This window comes from Panthera tigris, chromosome B1 (assembly GCF_018350195.1).
Source record: "Panthera tigris isolate Pti1 chromosome B1, P.tigris_Pti1_mat1.1, whole genome shotgun sequence".
Taxonomy (NCBI): Eukaryota; Metazoa; Chordata; class Mammalia; order Carnivora; family Felidae; genus Panthera; species Panthera tigris.
Window position 1 is genome coordinate 169,755,268 of NC_056663.1, and position 20,657 is coordinate 169,775,924.

At 43.0% G+C, this 20,657-nt stretch overlaps 1 protein-coding gene across 1 annotated transcript; it reads right to left on the reverse strand.

Annotated features, from left to right (window-relative positions):
* Positions 1-6,211: 6,211 nt before the first annotated feature.
* UCHL1 (ubiquitin C-terminal hydrolase L1) lies at positions 6,212-20,085 on the reverse strand. Its single transcript, XM_042984638.1, has 9 exons — positions 19,992-20,085; positions 19,863-19,874; positions 19,258-19,386; positions 16,360-16,510; positions 14,196-14,281; positions 14,070-14,117; positions 13,127-13,193; positions 11,911-11,969; positions 6,212-6,649 (listed from the first exon to the last, which is right to left on the reverse strand). Exons 1-9 carry the CDS (start codon positions 20,022-20,024, stop codon positions 6,563-6,565), a joined length of 672 nt encoding a protein of 223 aa, XP_042840572.1. The 5' UTR covers positions 20,025-20,085; the 3' UTR covers positions 6,212-6,562.
* Positions 20,086-20,657: the final 572 nt, after the last annotated feature.

The following is a 20,657-nucleotide window of genomic DNA, read 5'->3' on the forward strand; positions in this document are numbered from 1 at the left end:
TACAACATAGTGGTTATAAGAAAGGGCCAAAGGTTTACAGTGTGGACTTACTGAAGCTGGGACTGGCCAAGAGAACGAGTAGTGGAGCGTCTGATATATAAACTCGCAGAGATACAAAGGACTTCTAATTCTGTTCTTTTTTAAGGAAGAAACTAAAACAAACAAAAAAGGGAGTTAGTTAATGTCACCCAACTAGCTAATGTCAATGTTGGGACCAGACCCAGTACTTATAATGGTAGGGTCAAATGAGACAAGTATGAAATGAGTATGAAACTACTTGAAAATAAAATTGACATTTTTTAACTGAAGTGTTAGGGACAATGCTTCCCTAAAGATCTAACAATTTAATACGATACAATTAATTCCAGTATTTTCTAACATTAAGATGGATTTGGAAGCAAGGTTTTACTAGAGGCAGAACTGATTGTAGAATTGGTTATCTCACATCAATGGTACTTGGGATAATATCTAACTCAGCATTGGCAGGCGAAGTATTTATTTAGTGAACTTGTGATTTGAACTTCTTACTGCTTATTTCTATTTATTTTTATCAGAAAAAATAAATAGAACCTGGGTAAATTATGAATAACCTAACAAGCAATTCAGAAGGCTGGCTTTGGCCAATCTATATCAAGACTGGTTAGTCCGGTCCAAAACACTGGGCCAAAATGAAGCCCAAACACTATCACACTTCATTTGCTCAGAAGGGCCAAAGACCCCAATAGCGATTGGTTTTTCTTCCTGACTCAATTTTGTTCACTTGCTTAGCTACAAAATTGCCATAAGTTTTCTTATGCTGCCACCTACTGGAAACAAGAAGTATAGTTTCGAATAAAGATTTTGTCTTTTACTCAACGGGCTTGGATGTGGAATGGAGAATTTATTTAGCCTCTCAATTTGGCCGTAAATATCCAAATACTGAACCTTTAAAGGTCGTTTTCTCTAATGCCTAGAGATACCTTAATGTCAACCAAAGCAAACAAACCTATGAATCTCCATTTGCAAAACACCTCTTCTGTCCTTAGAAAAGATAGTTAAATCATGAGTCCCTTAAAAACCCCTCCCTACAAGAGGGTAAATACACTGGTACCGTTCATGTCTTGATGTAAAACGAAAAGTACCCTCTCACTGCAAAGAACAGCACCAGTGGTCAAGGAACCATGGTTTAAGATAACTTTTAGGAAGAATTGTTTTGGAAATAGCGTCTTACCCCAGAAAATGAGGTCTGGCTCGGCAATGAGCAGAAAAGGACACATACTACCTTAGGACTTAGCTTGGAAAACAAAGAGAGAAGGATAGAAAGAAAATAGCTGATGACAAAAATAAAAACAATAGTATCTACTGTATTCCAGGCACATGCCCAAGAACCTCAGAAGTATTTTCATGTCATTCTCACAACAAACCTATGAGGAAGTACTGAACCCACTTTACAGATGAGGAAATCAAGCTTTGGAGGCACCCGTCTGGTAATGCAACTGACCGCACAGGCTGCAGCTCTCAAGCACAAAGCTATGCTGTCCCACTGACAAACAGCATTGCCCGGAGCCAAAGCCAAAGCAGCCCCTGCTTTCGTGTAATTGATTTTATTTTTAAAAAATCACGGCCAAAAAGAGCCTAAGGGATACATGACAACTACATGATTTGCAGTATCCTCGATGGGATTCTGGAACACAAAAAGGGCATTAGGTGAAAACAAATATGAATAAACTATGACTTTAGTTAATAATTTATCAATATTGGTTCGTTCACTGTGGTAAATGTATCATACTAAAGTTAAGATTTTTTGAAATGCTTATTTCTGAGACGGACAGAGAGAGGGAGAGAGAGAGAGAGAGAGAGAGAGAGAGAGAGAGAATGAGCGGGAGAGGGGCAGACAGAAAGGGTGACACAGAATCTGAAGCCCGCTCCAAACTGTCAGCACAGGGCCCAATGCCGGGCTCAAACTCATAAACCGCAAGATCATGACCTAAAGTCGGAAGCTTAACGACTGAGCCACCCAGGCGCCCCAGGTTAAGATTATTTTTAAGCCTGCTTTTTAGAGAACGATTAACACTACGGAAAACGTCTGATTCCTAAGAATTAGGAAACACATCAGTATAAAATTTGATTTTGAATTGGTTTAAGAATATGATTGCAAACATAAGCAGTGAAAGGCAATCATCAAATTATTTAAATTGTCCAAATCCAGAGATTTTGTATTAGGAGAAAACATCATCTATACTGTTTATTCTGCTTCTCTTTGTCCTTTTTCATTAAGATTCACATACACACACACTCCTCAACCCTGTATTAACAGTTTATGTTACATTACTACAATTACTCAAGGCATGTTCTCCATGTACTAAGCTCCATGTGGCTTAACTTAGCTTGATAAACGAAGATAAATCCTGTGGGACAGGTCCTATCATTCCCATTCTACAGGATTGCACCAGACTGACTATCGACAATTCACAATAGCACACTCTGAATGGTTAAGCCAAACCACACCTTGTTCCTCAGCTAATGCCCAGTCAAAAAATCAAACAGGTGAACAACTTAATGCTATTATACCAACGAGTTAAGATTCCATCATTCAAGGGACAAAGAAAGTAACTCTGCCAAATTAGCATGTCAAGCCATTATTTAACATGACAGGCTGTGTAGGAAATTGAACATGTCCCAAATAATTTGAGGTTTAGGAGAGCATAACGATGATTATTTAAAGTTCTAAAATAGCCTCATAATGGGAGCATCTGGCTGGCTCATTCGGTAGAACATGCAACTCTTGACCTCGGCGTCATGAGTTCAAGCCCCACGTTGGGCATAGAGCTTATTTAAAACTTAACTAATTAATTAACTAAAATAGCCTTATAATGGAGCCTGTAGAAGACAGAAGACAAAGTTAATAAGTTCCTCTGACTTTAACCATAAATTAAAGAAACTTGAGAGTAACCAGCAGGAGCTCACTGCAGATTTCTAAGTCCTAGGGAAAAAAAACTCACACTTTTTTATCATGAATAATATGGCAATTTTATAAAGCTTGGAAAAAGAGAACATAAAGTTAAAATAACCCATAATCTAGAGACAGGGACAGATCCACGTTGAGAAATTGCAAATTTCACAAAGTCGCACAGCCAGGATGTTGGAAGGGGTGATTGAAGTATAAGACCCTGAAGCTTAAACTTCATTTTAAGTTGGGTCTATCTATGCCTGGCAATAATCAATATTGTGGGCTCTTAGAGCTAGTCTGCTTTGGTTTGAATCTCGGTAATATTTACTACCAAATAACCTTCAACAGGTTGCTTAAGCTTTGTGGCGCTTTAGTTTTCTATTTGCAAAATGGGGATAATACCAATCTCATATGATGACAAAATTTAATTCAGAATATAGCCAAAAACTTAGCTGTTATGGTCTTCTCTAAGCACATATGTATCCACGTTTATAAAACTATCTCACTCATTTCATGCATGAATATTTTCCCATGTTTTTGGGTCTTTCAGACAGACCAAGTATTATACTCAATAGATGTGTAACCTAAAGATGTCCTCAGTTGGACATTTTGAGTGTTAGTTTAAAAAGGGAGATGCTTAACATCAGGTGGCTTTGCCTGTTGAAAGCACTAGTCATCTTCAAGGTCAAAGACTAATAACATTTTAAAGGAAGAAGCCAACTGGACACAGATCCTTGACAAGTCCAAGATGTCAGTTAAGAGGGCTTAATAGGGAAACAGGTGCATACTGCCTTCACGTGGAATACAAAGTCAGTGGTACTCCTTGGAGCTGTACATGGCTGGGGCCCCAGGGAGAGCAGTGGGGAAGATATTGCTACTGGATGTAACCTTCTAGAGGCACTTTCCCAACATCTTCACTCTTGTGTCCAGTGTAATATTAAACACTGAAGATTGGGGGCGGGGGTGGGGGAGTAATTCCTTTGCCCAAAGTTACTGAGAGGCAGAAGTGGAGGTCAAAGACAGGTTTGATAAACCTTAATGCCTATTCTACTGACTCCCAACCTATGCTAGCTACCTTTGGGTAGTCAGTCCACAGTCTAAGCCCAGTTTCCCTAGTGAATAGCTGTGAGGCTTTGGGCATGTAACCTAACCTCTGTGCCTATAAAACTGAAATTTCTCTGCACCTCCAGGGGTGGGACCACCCACATATATTAGCTATTGCATAACCTTTCATGGTGTGGCATGGTAAGGCATGTTAGTTTGGAATCATTTTAATAAATAGGTTTCTCGTACACAAAGTATAAAGGCTTATAGTTACATTTTGTGACATAATTTGTATTTCAGAGGCCAAGTGATTTTTTTCTGGCTCACATAAGTAGGAAGCAGCCTTGATTTGCTTCCTTTCCCTTAAGTCCTTCTCTGAAGTAATTGTATAGAAGTCACACAATAAGGTAAAATTCAAACCACATCCCTCTGGCTTCAACCCTAAGCAATTAGAATTCTCTCAATCACTGTATATTTTATTTTTTACACTAAAAGGATGTCAATAGTAGTGACCATCTTCCTCCTGAGAACCAAAATATCTTTCACTTGGAAGTTGGAATCAGATGTGTTACCACCATAGAACAATCAGAGCTGAAAAATTTAAGGTAACAGAGACCCAAATTATCTGGACTCCTGGCAACAAAGCTTTTCTGTGAAGATCACAGTTAAGAGCACTGAGTTTCTTCCCCCTTGTCCTTAATTCCTTTAATTAGTGAGAATCAATTATATCCAAGCATCGATTGTTGAGAATGTCATTTACTCTTTAATGCAAGCTTACACATCACATATTTGCATATCCATATCTATAAAATAGTAAGCCTTAACAACAAATGGCAGACATTTGCTCAAAAAAAACCCTAATTTCTGGAAAACAAGGACTTGCTTAACAAAAAGCCCCTACATTTATAAGGTAGGTCAATGGCCAACGCTAGAACAATTTGAACAAAACATACTATGGGATTATAACCCAGAGTATAAAATATCTGTGAGTTCATACTGATGATTGAATAAATAGGGGAGAAGAGATAAATCTCCCTTGGAAGATCCCAAATAATTTATACTTCATCCTCAGGGAGAGCAAAATTCAACTCCCCACTCCAAAAGTGTGGGCTGTGCATAGACTTCCTTCCAGAAAGTATAGTATGAAGGGGAGGAGGGTGGGAAGTAACTTTACAGTGGAGAAAACTTGACAAATCCCACCTCAGCCAGGCGTCAAGGTCAGTATCAAGTGATAAATCCTGTTGATACTGTGTATGTAACCTTTATATAAGGTGATGAAAATGACAACTTGATCCCTGTGGTCTTTCTCCCCCAAAATACAAAACCCTAGTGTGAGAAAAACATTGGACAAAGTTCAGTAGAGGGGCATCATGTAAAATACTTGTCCAGTGCTCCTCAAAACTGTTAAGTCCTCAAAACCAAAGTCTGAGAACTTGTCAAAGCCAAGAGGAGCTTAATGAGACATGACCACTGAAAGTAACATGGTGTCCTAGATGGGATCCTGGAACAGAAAAAGGGTATTAGGTCAAAACCTGGAAGAATCTGAATAAACAAACTATGGACATTAGTTGACAGTAATTTCAATTGTTGGTTCACTAGCTGTAACAAATGTTTCCTACTGACGCAAAGGTTAATAGGAGAAATGGATGAGGAATATATGGCAACTCTGTAATAGCCTCTCAATTTTCTATAAACCTAAAATTGTTCTAAACAAATAAAGTTTAAAAATCTTTTAAGTCTACAGGTATATACAGTAATAGAGATATACAGAAAGGGGCACCTGGCTGCTTCGGTTGGTACAACATGCAAGTCTTGATCTCACAGTGAAATCTGAGCCCCACACTGGGCGTAGAGGTTACTTAAAGTCTTGAGGGGCACCCGGGTGGCTCAGTCAGTTAAATGTCTGACTCTTGATTTCAGCTCAGGTCATGATCTCACAGTTCATGAGACAGAGCTGATGGCACAGAGGCTGCTTGGAATTCTCTTTCCTCCTCTTTCTGCCTCTCCCCAGCCCATGCTGCTCTCTCTCTCAAGATAAGCTTAAAAAAATAAAAGCTTGAAAACAAACAAATATATAGGAAAAAGTCTGGAGACCCACTGGACCAATACTATTTTCATCATCATTTTCCTATGGGCTGTAGGAGTTGCTTATATGGAAGGCCATAAACGTGTAACAGTAGGAAAACGTACTGGAGGGTAAGGTAAAGGAGAAAATGAAAACCAGTTTAGGCTCATCCCTTAATCAGCAGAAAAGTTTTATTTCTTTTAAGGACAAACAATTAAACCACATCCAAGGCCTGAACTTACAGACAGAAACCAAAAGTAGTCATTTAAAGCATTAGCTATTGAGGTACAATACATACACTGGGGGAAAATGCTTCGCCATCTGAAGCTTCTATCAAACTTTGCTCGATCGACAGCTGAGCTCTGCTAGTGCCTGGGTGTGGTGGAGGGTAAGAGCGTATCTGCAGAACCAAAGGAGAACAGCTGTGTTCCACAAGTACTGAAGCATTTTAGACTGCACTGTGGGGACAGGTTTCACGCTGAAGGGAAGGGGGTGGGGGGAAGCTCTGTCCCTCCCCTAGGGCATCAGGCTGCCTTGCAGAGTGCCACAGCAGAAAAGCGGACCTCCCCTTGCTCACGCTCAGTGAATTCTCTGCAGACCTTCGCGGCATCCTGCAAGGAGAAAGGTCATTAATATCCAAAGCAGCAGCAGCTCGAAATGAAGTTTCAAAGGAAAAGGAACAGGTCACCCTGATCAACTTCAAACCTCCCCTTAAACTTCAGAACCAGGGCTGATTTAAGACAAAAATCAGGTGATGGGCAGACAGGAACCCACAACACACAGACTTGACTTCGGAAGCTCTGACTTTTTTTTTTTTTTACTTCCACCAAATACTCTGTGCTTTTCCCGCCTTGTGCCTGGTTTTGACAAGAAAACAACACTATTAGTGCTCTTCTCCTCAAAGCAAAACAAGATTAAAAAAAAAAAAAAAAAAAAAAAAAAAAAAAAAAAAAAAATGGATCCTCTCTCCCATAAGGGCTAAGGGGGGATAAGAGAAAAGTTCCCCTAACTCAGAAATTCCAAGGAGACACAAATTTCTTTCAAGTGAACATTTCACAAAACAGCCTGGTTTTCCAGGTGCAGATGATGAATTCTTATTGATGGTGGAATGACATGTGTGACTAGTTCTAAGGCCTAGATTACAAAGATTGGTAATAGAAAATTGATGCCAATGTTAGTTATTTACCAAATTCTAGGCTTTAAAAGCCTTGGCATAGTAAATATCAATCACTGTTTAGTCTGTAAAAAGTCCAGTGGAAAGACAGCTCCACAAACCATATTGAATATGACCTTTAAGAGGATACAACAGTCAGCTCCCAAGGTCTAAAACCAATCAACCCCGTGAGTTTGGCCCTTAAAAGGCATCAACCACACCCAGAGTTTTGCTCCTGCTTTAGAACCACTTGTAAAAACTAGAGTGGATTCTATAGATTGACATCTACATATTTCACTGTCAGAATTTTTAATATACTGATATTCCAGATGTTCCTTCCCCAAATTGACTTTCCTATAGGGCCCACAATGATGATTAACATTAAAGATGTGTCTATAAACGGAAGAGCCATCCCCTACAATGAGCAGTGACCTCAATCCTTTCACGTTCAGAATTCTTGGATCAAGTTTATGTACTTTCTTACCAGATTAGCAGTAATTTACAGTTTAGATAATCTAAAACAACTGTAACCACATATAGCAGCAGCCTTACTTAGGATAGGAATTTTCACTATGATGCTGGTTTATATTCCATTTAATTTTAAATGAGATTCAAAATAGTTGTTGTTGTTTTAAAACAAAGTTTTATCTTCCCCACACCTCATAAATTCTACTCAAAGTAACAGTTTTAAGTTTCCTATGTGGGGCACACTTATCGTACCAGCAGTGTTCAAGAGGACAGTAACTACCTCAGACCTTATTAGAAGGACCAGTCTTTCCCCCAAATGGGTCATAAGCAGAAGTTCCGCCTCTGTTCTTATGCTCTCCCATAAGTAAATTCGACTCTGCAAATATCCTTCAATCCTGCTTTTCTAGATCTAGGTCTCATTCCGTACTGTTCCCATATACCCCTCGTAAATCCAGACTTGTCTCTAACTGATCTCAGGTGTGTAACAGCAAACTCGAGGCAGTGACCCCACCTACTGTAGCATAATCTGGCCCACTAACACCTGCAGCTCATGAGGTTTAGGATGTTCTAAAATCCTGTCTTTTACACAGAAAGGTAGTATCGAACAGTGGCTAAGATTGTCCAGATTTGAACCATGGTTTTGTCATTCAAGTCACTGTGCACTGATGACCCTGTGCATCACTTAACTCCATTTTCCTCATCTGTAAAACGTGAATACAATGCCTCAGAGCCTCGTTAAAAGCATCCCTAAAAGCTGTAAGTCACTTAGAAGAGCATCTAGCACACGGGTCGGCAAACTGCAGCCAACTGCCTGTTTTTATGAATTAAGTTTTAATAGAATATGGCCACACATTCACTTGGACACAGTCAATGGACAGCTGTAACAGAACTGAATATGAGCACCCTCATTTTATTGCCCTTCACCTTACCCCACGTCTCAGACACTGCATTTTTACAGTGAAAGTCTATGGCAATCCTGCATCAAGCAAGTTATCAGCGCCATTTTTCAACAGCACTCGTTTGCTTTGTGCTTCTGTGTCCCATTGTGGTGACTCCTGCAACATTTCAAACTTTTTTCTTGTATTTGTTACGATGACCTGTGCTTAGTGAGATCTGACGGTCACCATTAAGATTGTTTTAGGGTGCCATAAACCACTCCCATACAAGACCGGAGACCTTAGTATAAATGTCGTGTGTGTTCTCACGGCTCCGGTGGCCAGCTGTCCCCCCGTGTCTCTCTCCCCTCAGGCCTTCCCATTCCGAGACAATGTTGAAATTAGGCCAGTTAATAACCCTACAGTCATCTGTAAGTGTTCAAGTGAAAGGAAGAGTCCCACGTCTCTCACCTCAAATCAAAAGCTAGAAATGATTAGGCTTACTGAGGAAAACATGTCGATCGCGGAGACAGACTGAAAGCTACACCTATTGCGCCAAATACTCAGCCCTGCCGTGAATGCAAAGGAAAGGTTCTTGAAGGAAATTAAAAGTGCTACTCCAGCAAACACACGGATGGGAAGAGAGCAGAACAGCTTTATTCCTGGTATGGAGGAAGTCTGCAGGGTCTGGATAGAAGATCAAACCAACGAGAACATTCCCTTAAGCCAAAGCCCAACGAAGAGCAAGACCCTCACTCTGTTCAATTCTGCGGGGGCTGAGGGAGGTGAGGAGGCTACAGAAGGAAAGTCTGAAGCTGGCAGACACGGACTCAGTAAGTGTAATGAAGAAGGCGCCTCTGTAGCATCAAAGTGTGCGGTGAAGCAGCCCGTGCTGAGGCAGTACCTGCAGAAGGTCAGCTAGGATCGCTAATGAAGGTGGCTACACCAAGCAACAGATTTCTGACACAGAGGACACAGCCTTCTACCAGAACAAGGTACCAGTTAGGGCTTTCATAGTGAGAGGAGAAGTCCATAGTTGGCTTCAGAGCTTCAAAGAACAGGTTCTCTTGTTTGGGACTAATGCAACCGGTGATTGGAAGCAGCAGCCAGTGCTCACTTACCATTCTGAAAATCCAAGGGCCCTTAACAAGTATGCTGTATCTACTCTGTGCTCTATAAATGGAACAAAGCCTGGATGACAGTGCATCTGTTCACAACATGGCTTACTAAATATTTTAAGCCCACCGTTAGACCTGCTGCTCAGAAAAAAAAGATTTCTTTCAAAATAGGACTGCTCACTGACAATGCACCTGGTCACCCAAAAGCTCTGATGGAGATGTGCAATGACATTAATGTGGTTTTCATACCCGCTAGCAAAACATCCATCCTGTGGCCCCACGAATTAAGGAGTCATTTCAACTTACAAGTCTCATTATTTAAGAAATACATTTTGTGAGGCTTATAAGCTGCCATAGATATGGATTCCGCTGATAGATCTGGGTAATAAATTGAAAACCTCCTGGAAAGGATTCACCATTCTAGATGTCATTAAGGACATTCCTGATTCCTGGGAAGAGATCAAGTATCAACATGAACAAGAGTCTGAAGGAAGTGGATTCCAACCCTCGTGGATAATTTTGAGGGGGATCAAGACGCAGTGGAGCAAGTAACTGCAGATGCAGTGAAAACAGCAAGAGAACAAGAATGAGAAGTGGAGCCTGAGGATGGGCCTGAGTTGCTCCAACCCCATGATCAAACTTCAACAGATGACGGATGAGCACATTTCTTAGGATGAGATCTACTCCTGGTGAAGATGTTGTGAAGACCGTTGAAACAACCAAAGGACTTAGGACATCACATAGACCAAGGCAGCAAAGCAGCGGCAGGGTTTGAGAAGACAGACTCTCAATTTTAAAACAGGCTCCACTGTGGGTACAGTTCTATCAAAAGCATCGCAGGCTACAGAGAAATTGTTTGTAAAAAGAAGAGTCAGTGGATGTGGCTAACTTCCTTGCCGTCTTATTTTAAGAAATCACCTCAACTACCCCAACCTTCAGCAACCGGCATCCTGATCAGTCAGCAGCCATCAAGAACGAGGCAAGACCTCCGTTAGCAAAAACATTACCTACCACTCACAGAAAGCTCAGGTGATGGTAGGCATTTTTTAGAAATAAAGTATTTTCTTTTTATTTTTTTAATGTTTGTTTATTTTTGAGAGAGAGAGAGAGAATGTGAGTAGGGGAGGGGCAGAGAGGGAGACACAGAAGCCGAAGCAGAATCCAGGCTCTGAGCTGTCAGCACAGAGCCCGATAAGGGGCTTGAACTCAAACTGCGAGATCATGACCTGAGCTGAGGTCAGACGCTTAACCCACTGAGCCACCCAGGCACTCCAAGAAATAAAGTATTTTTAATTAAAGTACATGCACTGTTTTAGACATAACGTTATTGTACACTTAATAAACCACAGTATACTTATACTATAACATAACTTTTACATACACTGGGAAACTCAGAATTTCATTGGACTCACTTCATTGCAATATTCCCTTTATTGCAATGGTCTGGAACAGAGCCCACAATATCCCTGAAGTATTTCTGTACTTGTAACAGAGCCAAATGCCACACGAAGCCGAAAACATTTTCTACCTGGCTCTTTACAGGAAGTTCACCAGCCCTTCATCTGCACATAGCAAGCACTCAAAAAAAATGAAGTACTTTTACCTTAACTGCACTTTTTATTGTATCACGATGAAACAGCTTTCCTTTATAACAGTAAATTGATTCTAGAAACTTATTTTTAGGGTGAAGGGGCCTACAGTAGCCTGTTGTCCAGAATTAAGAGGTTTCTATAGTCACTTAGAGTAGGATAGTGATCCTGGATCTTAAGTTCTTATCGAGGCAGATTTTGAATCTGCTTCTCTTGTGCTGTAACAGTGGACCAAAGGAGAAGAAAAAACTGAAGTTGACGGCCTAACCAGAATCCATAGTGCACTACCTATAAGACTGACCCAAATCCATCAGTTTGAGAGGGTTTAGGAAAGGCTCAGGCTGCTGTTCTTTGAGTCGTTAGCTATGATGTAATTTGACAAGAGAACAATGGTCACCTTAATCCCGCGAGGAAGTTAAGCAACAGCTTTCAGACTAATTCTAACCATAGGCTAAAGTCAGCACACGAGACAGATTAGTCAGGGCTGTTCTGAAGGATCCTGTTTAAAACCGTATCTTATAAGATAAGGTAGACAGGAATAATCCTTTAACCCTAAAGACTGCTATTAACCCAGGTGATTGGTGCTGGCCGCACTGACAAGGTATTAGCACTGTAGATAATATGGCTAAAGAAACGTGGACCCAGTCGGAGGCGGGTTCCGAAGATTACCTGCAGCAATGAGTCCTCTGAGCTGGTGCCATGGTTCACCGGAAAAGGCATTCGTCCATCTACAATGAAGAAGCCAGGCATGTCAATTTCTCTGCACATTTGCTGGCTACTGTGTTCACCCAGCCTAAAGGGAAGTTTTAGATCTCCCAAATACCACTGCCACTCCACAAAGGAAGGCTGGTCAGAAGCAAATAAGGTTCAAATGCTCCTAGATGCCCATTCCGGGCAATTCTAATCCACAAGCAACAGGTCCACACAAGCGAAACGTAACCATCCTAACAGAAAGGCTTGTGCCCCATCTGCCGGGCAGGACCCCAAAGCAAAAGCCAGATGCAGCCTCCGAAGTACAGGGAGGGGCAGAGACAAGAAGGAATGCTTCGGATTTCACTGCCCCTCAACGACTGCCAACTGACCCCACGTTAGCTTTGTTTTTATTTGCTCAAAGGTAGTTCCTGACTTGAGGCAACATGGCTACCAGTCTTCCTCCGTTAATACAGAAGGGAGGACTTTTACAAGATGGATAAGCTTTCTTTATTGCCGTATACAAGCTAAGGGAAATTATCCCCCAACACATCCAAATTCTTTCTATACAAGCAAGATCACGTGCATTTATCTTTTTCCAAAAGTATTCCTTGTCAGGTTGCTGCTAGCACTCCTAAGCCAGTAATGCTGTAGTGGAAGGAGGGAAGAGGAAGTCTGACATGAATGCCCTGAACTGGCACTGATCTCCTTACCGGTGTGTGACCAAAGTCATTCCTTCTGCAGGTCACTGACTGACTGGTCAAGGGAAGGGTCTGGGTATGATAAAGGATTAAGTGCCCCCATGAGAATACCTTGCTGTTCTGACTTCCTGAACAAAGATACACTCCACAAACATACATTAAGTGCCACAAAGTCACACACCAATACTGTTAAAAGGAATCTCATCTGTAAGAATGCATGAAACTATGGGGCGCCTGGGTGGCTCAGTCAGTTAAACGTTTGACTTCCACTCAGGTCATGATCTCATAGTCATGGGTTCGAGCCCTGCATCAGGGTCTGTGCTGACAGCTCAGAGCCTGGAGCCTGTTTCGGATTCTGTGTCTCCCTCTCTCTCTGCCCCTCTCCAACTCGTGCTCTGTCTCTGTCTCTCAAAAATAAATAAACATTAAAAAAAAATTTTTTAAATAAAAGAATGCATGAAACCATACTGGGTTCCCAAAATGGACAAACTTACCAAGTTCATAGAGGTGGCCATCCACGTTGTTAAACAGAATAAAATGAAAATTCACTTTGTCATCTACCTGAAGAGTCAAGAAATATTTTGAAAATGAGTTTTTATTGTAATATACATTGCATTAAATTTTTTTTTTCTTCAGCTTTACTGAGATATAATTGACCTAATATCGTGTAAGTTCAAAATGTATAACATGTTGATTTAATACACATATTCTGCAAGGATTTTAAAAGCAGAGCTTAATTTGTTAAAAAATAAATTGTCACTAAGTATGTGCTTGAACTGATTCGCTTATGTACCATTTTAAATCAGTACAGCTAACATGTATTTCCTATATAATAGACAATATTAGAAGACTCTTTTAATACCTTCATCTATTATGGTAGATATAGTGTAACTATCAGAACTCTGCTTTTCACTAAGAAAGAAATTCAGGCTTAGGGAGGATAAGCATCTCACCCAAGGTCAAGACTAGAAAGTGGCAGGGTCAACTATAGTCATAAAGGCACTGATAACCAACGTAAATCTAATTAACAGTTGACAGGAGGACTCTATTCAGATTAATGGTATATTTAAGCCTTCTAGAAACCATCAATCCTAGCTGGTAATCTTACTCTTGGCCAACAGTCTGTGAGAGAAGTATGTGAAATGCTCAATTTCCAGGAGGGGTGTTACTCTTGTAGAATCATTTGGATCTAAACAAAAAACCATCAGTTTGAATTTATTCAAGACTCTTTTATTGCCAATTAGATTTGTGGGGAGCCATTTTATGAACAGTTGTAGTCAAAGTATTATTCTGGTAGAATGTTCTGGTATTAATGGGCCTAGCTGGCCGTGGCTGGAAACATTTGCTGTGTCCAGGGAAGAGGTTCTTGTTCGTATCAGGGGAAACACAGACAGCACCTGGGCAGCCTGGCTCTGATTTGCATCTGCATGTATTTACCCGACATTGGCCTTCCTGGGCCACGGCATCATGGGCTGCCTGAATGGCCTGCAGGAAAGAGAGAATAATTAGCACAAAAACCTCTGTAGGAATTGAAAACTGATGCTCTAGAAGCCATCTTCCTACCTCATTCTTCTCAAAGCATTTTGCTCTGTCTTCAGGGGACAGCTTCTCCGTTTCAGAAAGAAACTGTTTCAGGACTGACCCATCCTCTTTGGGGGGAAGAAAAGTCTATTAGTATAAATAAAATAACGCAAATGGGTGCACAGCCAGCCATGCTCAGTGACTTAAGTCTTTACTGTGGTCTCGGAGGTGGAAGAGCCTTCCTTTCCCCCTCAGCCGCTCTTGCAACCACCCCCCTTCTACCACATTCAAGTCACAGAACTCTCCATTCCCCCCGTGTGCCAAGCCCTCTTGCATCTCCTCCCTGCTCTCTCAACCTCTTTTCCCTCCCACCTCACACTCACCTCTCCAATCCCTTACCGTCTTCTTTACAGTGGTTGTGCATTTGTGACATGTATTTGTGAGATTTGTCATCCCATAAAGGCAGGAACTGTGGGTCTTGTGTGTTACTGTGTGTTACTGTTACCTACAGCACCTGACAGTACACAATCCTACATGGTACAACTACATTCTAGTCTAGTTAACAATTCTCAAACCAAGATGTTTTACTTCAGGGTAGAAAATGCAATCTCCGTAGTATGGTTATCCAGGTGGACATTAACCTAAGGATCTTTTTTAAACAATTTTTTAAGTAAGAGCTTGAATTCAAACCCTGAGATCAAGACTTGAGCCAAAATCAAGAGTCGGATGCTCAACCGACTGAGCCACCCAGGCGCCCTGACTTAAGGATCTTAAGAAATGGAAAGAGCCTTATAGCCTGGCCCAGAGACAAGTGACCGGCTGACGGTGTGGAATAAGCGTTTTGTCATTGCTCAATATGGGTAAGTCTAGGAGACACTGAATACATAGCTAGAGTAAGAGCGAGTTATTTTTCAAAAGACTGCATTCGAACTTTCAGCTCTAAGCGAAAACATATTCGTTAAGTGAAGACGGTTTAAAATCTGGAAGTGATAGGAATCCTCTTAACTTTATGGGGAGGGCTAGGACTCAGATTACATCTTTGGCTCTATCATGACCATGGTCACAAAGAGTTACAGTATCCCTCTGACCTCCGAACACAGTACTCTAAAGGGAGACTTACTGCAGAAGAAATGAAGGATCAAGCTACAATACTCTTTAATATGGCAAGTCAACATTCAAAAAAGTAGGTTCTAGAAGATTTGGATTATTATAGCCAAACGAGTTTTGTTGTTGTTGTTTTAATTTCAAAAGTACACTAGCAGTGGTCTTGGCCACGCTTACACCTTGTTTAAAAAAGTATTTGACCTGCTTGCTACAAGCCACACCGTGGACTTTATTAGCTGAAATTATGCAATTCTTAGCCATTCCCATCCATTGTCTAGATCAGGAGCTGGCAAACTACTGTACCTATTTTTGTATTATTGAAAACAGCCACACCCATTGGCTTACATCTGGTCTATGGCTGCTTTTGAACTACAGAGACCAAATGGCCCTCAAAACCTAAAAGACCTATTCTTACCTCCTAAGAAAGTTTGTTGACCCTTGGCCTATATCATACGTTACACCGTGTATCTTAACATAGCTTAGTGCTATTAACTGTGCTTCGGACAAACGTCAGGGCAGAGACTGCTTTCTTCTATATCCTCCACAGCATTCACTGGAGGGGAGCTAACACCCCCCGACATGACTTTGTTCACAGCTGGATCTTTCAAGGTTTTGAGCTGCTGCTATGCTTCCCTGAAGGAATGTTCACAACATCTTTGTCCAGCCGTTCTAGGCTTTTGGTTCTCCTGTTGCTTAGGAGACCCAGAACCATTAAAGACAGGTCCTTGGTGTTACTATTTTATGGCTGAACATCATCTCTAATTCTTCCGAATTGTTGAGACCTGCACGGGGGCACAGGGGAATCATGACGACTGGCTGGCTGCAAATGGAAGAGCAGAGGCAGAGAGGCAGCACAAAACTGCGGATCACTCCCTCTTCCCCTCCAGGTGGAAGAAGCTAGACCGTGCTTCTTGGAAAATGAGTTTCCTTCCCTCAAAAGAGAATCCATGTTAATTCGCCTACTGATTAGATCTGGAGAAGTAGGTTTCAAAAAAAATTTAAGGCAAAGACTTTGCAGAGTAGACCCCTGGGGGTTTTGGAATGACAAGTTATCGTGAACTAGAGGTCAACTAGAGGAGGACTACCCTCCACACCCACTTACCAAACTCCAGTTTGTCCTGGTTATTGGCCACTGCATGTATCAGTCCGATGGTACCACAGGAGTTCCCGATGGTCTGCTTCATGAAGTACACCTTGGGACTGACTTCTTGTCCCTTCAGTTCTTCAATCTGTTTTTTCCTGAAGTTCTCATGCTGTGAATATAAAAAAACATTTTTGTATCTCAAAATGAAAATGCAAAGAACTAACAGATGGCAGCACAGCGAGTTCTACCACCTAAATGGAAACACAAGTGGGATGTGGGACCAGGAGCCTTGGTCCTAGGTGTTGGCCAGTGACCAGAGAATGGCCTGTCTGCCTCCCACACCCACGTCAGCCAGTCCGTGGGGTTCTGAGAGGCTCGGAGACTCCACCCTCATGCTGCAGTGCAGTAATGGCCTTGGATGTTGCCCAAGGATTTGTCTAGACACCACTACAACCTTTTAGCTTGAAATGGATGGTGTCCTGAAGAAAAACACACAAGTTCATTATTTTCTTCCTTAAACACCACCACCAACTATCTCAGTATTCTTTGAAGTTCTAGCTCTATTGTGTGCAAGTATAATTCAAAAACAAACACAAAGCAAGACTTAACTGCTGAAAGGAGCAATTTAAAAAAATTAACTATTCCCTCATTCTTTTGGAAGGAAAGACAACTGGTCTAGGGTTCTGGGCTGTGATTTCACAAAATCGTCTCATCCTACAAGAGCAAGATATGACACTTGTTTGTGTCACATTTGCAAACTACAGTTTGAGGACAGATTAACAATGGGGGGGCAGTCCCAAGAAATCAACAAATGAGTAAGAGTAGAGATAGTGTCCCTCCAAGAATCCATTTGCTCTTTGTACAGTAATTTAGTGGGCTTGTCTGGACCTTTTGCTAATGAATTTTAGACCTTAAAGGTAGGACTTCACAGTTAAAAGCAAGGTGCCAATGTTACAGAAACACTAATTTCCCATAACCAGTGTAATTTAGACACGATACCAGAAGATTTCCAATTCCAGTTGCCTCTCATTACTGTACACATAACTGAAGTTTAAGCCTTGTCTGTGACACCATACGAATAAGAGGGCTTGTTCCACCAGACCAATTCAAGCTCCAACCAACAGGAAGTTCTAGCATCAAAGATGTACCGCATCTTTGAAACGTGTTAATCATGGACTTAAGGGTTTTCACTTTTCTAGGTTAACTTTTTTTTAATCGGATAGCACCATTCTTTAGTTGTTTGAGCTCTTGCATGGAAATACTTCTGCAAATTTTTCATTACCACTTAAAATTTAATGTTTCAGACGTGATCCAGTTAGGATTTCATAACCTTCTCTTAGGCAAAAGTGGATGCTTTCTAAATTAACATCAGCTTGTTTGGAAGTCAACATATAAACTTCAGCTTTTCTTTGAATTTGTCTCAGTGTTTAGCCTAGTCGGTGTTTTGTGTCACAGAACAGGTGGCTCAATAAATCTGACTGCCCAGCTGGAAGTGAAGGAGTATGAAGTATCTGGCTTGTTCAAACCAGACCGGTTCTCTACCAAGAGCAGCTTGATCAGCAAAAAGCAAGCAGTGGGCTTTTGAAAGACAAACACGAAGCACCACTGCCTCCCAGAGGCCTTGCCTGTGAGTGCTGCTCAAAATCTCCGAGTCATCATGGTTCCTCTAATAAGAGAGCTCGAGAGAAGCTCAAAGGAGAGAGGAGATGGTGTCTGATTCGGTCAACAGGGAAGCTAATTTGCCTTGCAATTATTTAGCGGCTCCGTTTTACCTAACAATAAAAAACATGTCAGTGGGATTAACCTAATAGCTTTAATAAGGGTTTTTAACTCACAACACAAAGCCCATTTACTAGGAGGAACGCCTGGAACTTGCCACAGAGCTTAATAATTTATGCCGAGGATGCTTCTAGAATACCCAGCCTTAGCATGGTGCTTCAGTTCCACTTACTGTGTTTGGAATGATGCCCCAAATGCTAATATCCCAAGTTTTGTTAATGCAGATTTCATCACTCCCCAGTCAGGGGTCAAGTGACAGCAATAGGAGATAGACAATGCCATGCCAATTAGTGGGATTTCACACATCGCAAGACAACAATTAACCCAGCTACCTTTTTATATCTGATGCTCAGTCTTTGAGGTACATACATCCATGCACACTTGTAGGAGGAAGACCATCTAAAGGGAAATGAAAAGGTGTTTCCAAGACTGCTCTAATGCCCACCTATTTCATTTAGCTACAAGGTCAGAGAGGAAAGAGGATAAGAGAGGTGGAAGGAGGTCCCCACACAGGAACCACACGCAAATGAGTAAGGTCTTTTTTACAAGCACATTGGGGAGGTTAAAAACCAAGTGTGCATGTTGTAGGGAGTGGAGGGATGGGAAGAAACAGGAGTCCAGTGGAGACCCAAGACTGGGGATGGAGCATTAAACAACCTATTTTGTTTTCCTGTGGTCTAGGCAGGCAAGCCCGCCCCCCTGTTTTACTGTAAGGTGGGAGTCTGAGAACCAAACAATAAACTGACAGGCCGCAGCCCTTAAAGGGAAACAACCAGCCATTCTTTGGAGTGGAAGGCTCTGAAAAGCGCAGGTTCAAGCTTACTTATGAATAGGATGAGTGCTTTCTCTGGATAACTGAGATAATAGAACAGAGATGCTGCTTCTCTTTGAAATTCCAGGCAGTCCTGGATGGACGAGCGAGGAACAAATAAATTGTTAACAGCCAGTGAGTAGGTAGCATGACACAGAGGGCTTCTCACCCCATCCCCCCGCAGAAAGAGGGCAGTTTTGCAGGTGTGGACGTGCAGGCCAGGAGGGGAGGGAAGCCGGGTGTCTACACTGTCCTCAACGCCTCACTCGGGTTTGGAAGCAGCGCACACGGTCCGAGGCCCGAGCACCCCTGGCCCCACGACCTACCTGGGCCGTGAGGGGAAACAGCAGCAGCAGCGCGCAGGCGGGCGCGGGCACCGAGCCCAGAGCCTCCTCCTCCAGCCCCAGCACGTCCGCGAAGCGCCACTGGCCGGCGACCCCCAGCCGGGACAGCACCTGCAGAGAGGAAACAGGGCGGCCAGGCAAGCGGAGACCCTCGAGTCGCGGGCACCGGCCGGACTCCGGGGCCGCCCCCCCGGCAGTCTCCGCGCCCCGATCCGAGCCGGGGAGGAGTAGCGGCCCGCCCCGCCCCCCACCCCTCACCCCAGCGGGCGCAATGACACAGCACAAAGCGCGGCCCACACGTGGCTCCCGCGAAGCCCGGGCACACGAGTCGGCGCGGCCCGCGCCACGCCCTCGGGGGCCGGGCCAGCGCTCACATCTGGGCGCAGCCCCCTCCTCCCTCCCACCGCTGACGGTTCCGCAGAGTCACCGCCCGACCCCGATGCAGGGGCGGAGGGAGGGCGCCCGGACTTCGCCCCAGCCCGGCCGCCTGTGGAGCGCGCAGGATGCCGCTGGGTCCCTGCGAGACAGCCGGGGCCGGTGGGCGCCTCCGGGGGATGGGGACAGAGGCGGCGCGAGACGCCACTCACTTTGTTCAGCATCTGAAAGGCAAATGCAAAGAAAAAATACAAAAACAAGGCCACTCATCGATGCAGCTACCTGGCCAGGGCGGACCCTCAGCCCTGAGCTCCCGGGGCAACGATGCACCTGACGCTCACCTCGGGGTTAATCTCCATCGGTTTGAGCTGCATCTTCGCGAACCGCAGGAGGAGCCACTGCCCAGAAGAAGAGAAAAAACAGCAAGCGGAGCCGCCCAGGCTGCCGCTATAAAGCGCCGGCCTGACGCACTTTAGGTGCCTGCGCAGGGGGAGCAGGGGCAAAACCAAGAGACGGGGAAACGGTCAGTCGCTACCAAATGGGTACGAACCCCCCCATGCGCCGCGCAGAGTGGTACAGCCGGGCCCCCAAACCTTGCAGTCTCACTTGCTGGTGAGATAATCTGGTGGTTGTGGAGATGGTTTTTGTTGGTGGGTATTCCTTGAGCGTATGGAGCAGTGCTTTAGATGGAGTCTTTTTTTTTTGCGAAGTTTCTGGAAACCTATCCTTCTTACCATCCCAGTTACCCGAGAGCTCAGGGTTTCTGAAGCGTTGAGAAAAAGCCCAAATTCAACAGGTATATATTTAGTATGAATATAAATATAGGTCTCCCACATCTTGCAGCAGTTTGCATTTGACCTTAGACAATTCATCCTCCATGTTAAATCAAGCCAGTACCGAGCTTCGTTTTTAATTGATTGCCTAGAATAAAACAGTCTGGAATGTAAACGATATTGTATTAGTAATGCTGATGTAATGTGACTCCCGGGGAAGAATTGGTGGGTCGC

What these genes read in the sequence shown, in the direction of transcription:
- UCHL1 (XM_042984638.1), bottom strand. Translation starts at nt 20,024, where the DNA reads ATGCAGCTCAAACCGATGGAGATTAACCCCGAG. An exon ending in CCCAGGAAGGCCAATGTCGG is followed by an intron (nt 13,194 to 14,069) that starts GTAAATACATGC and finishes TTGACTCTTCAG; the next exon opens with GTAGATGACAAAGTGAATTT. An exon ending in TGGCCACCTCTATGAACTTG is followed by an intron (nt 11,970 to 13,126) that starts GTAAGTTTGTCC and finishes TCTTCATTGTAG; the next exon opens with ATGGACGAATGCCTTTTCCG.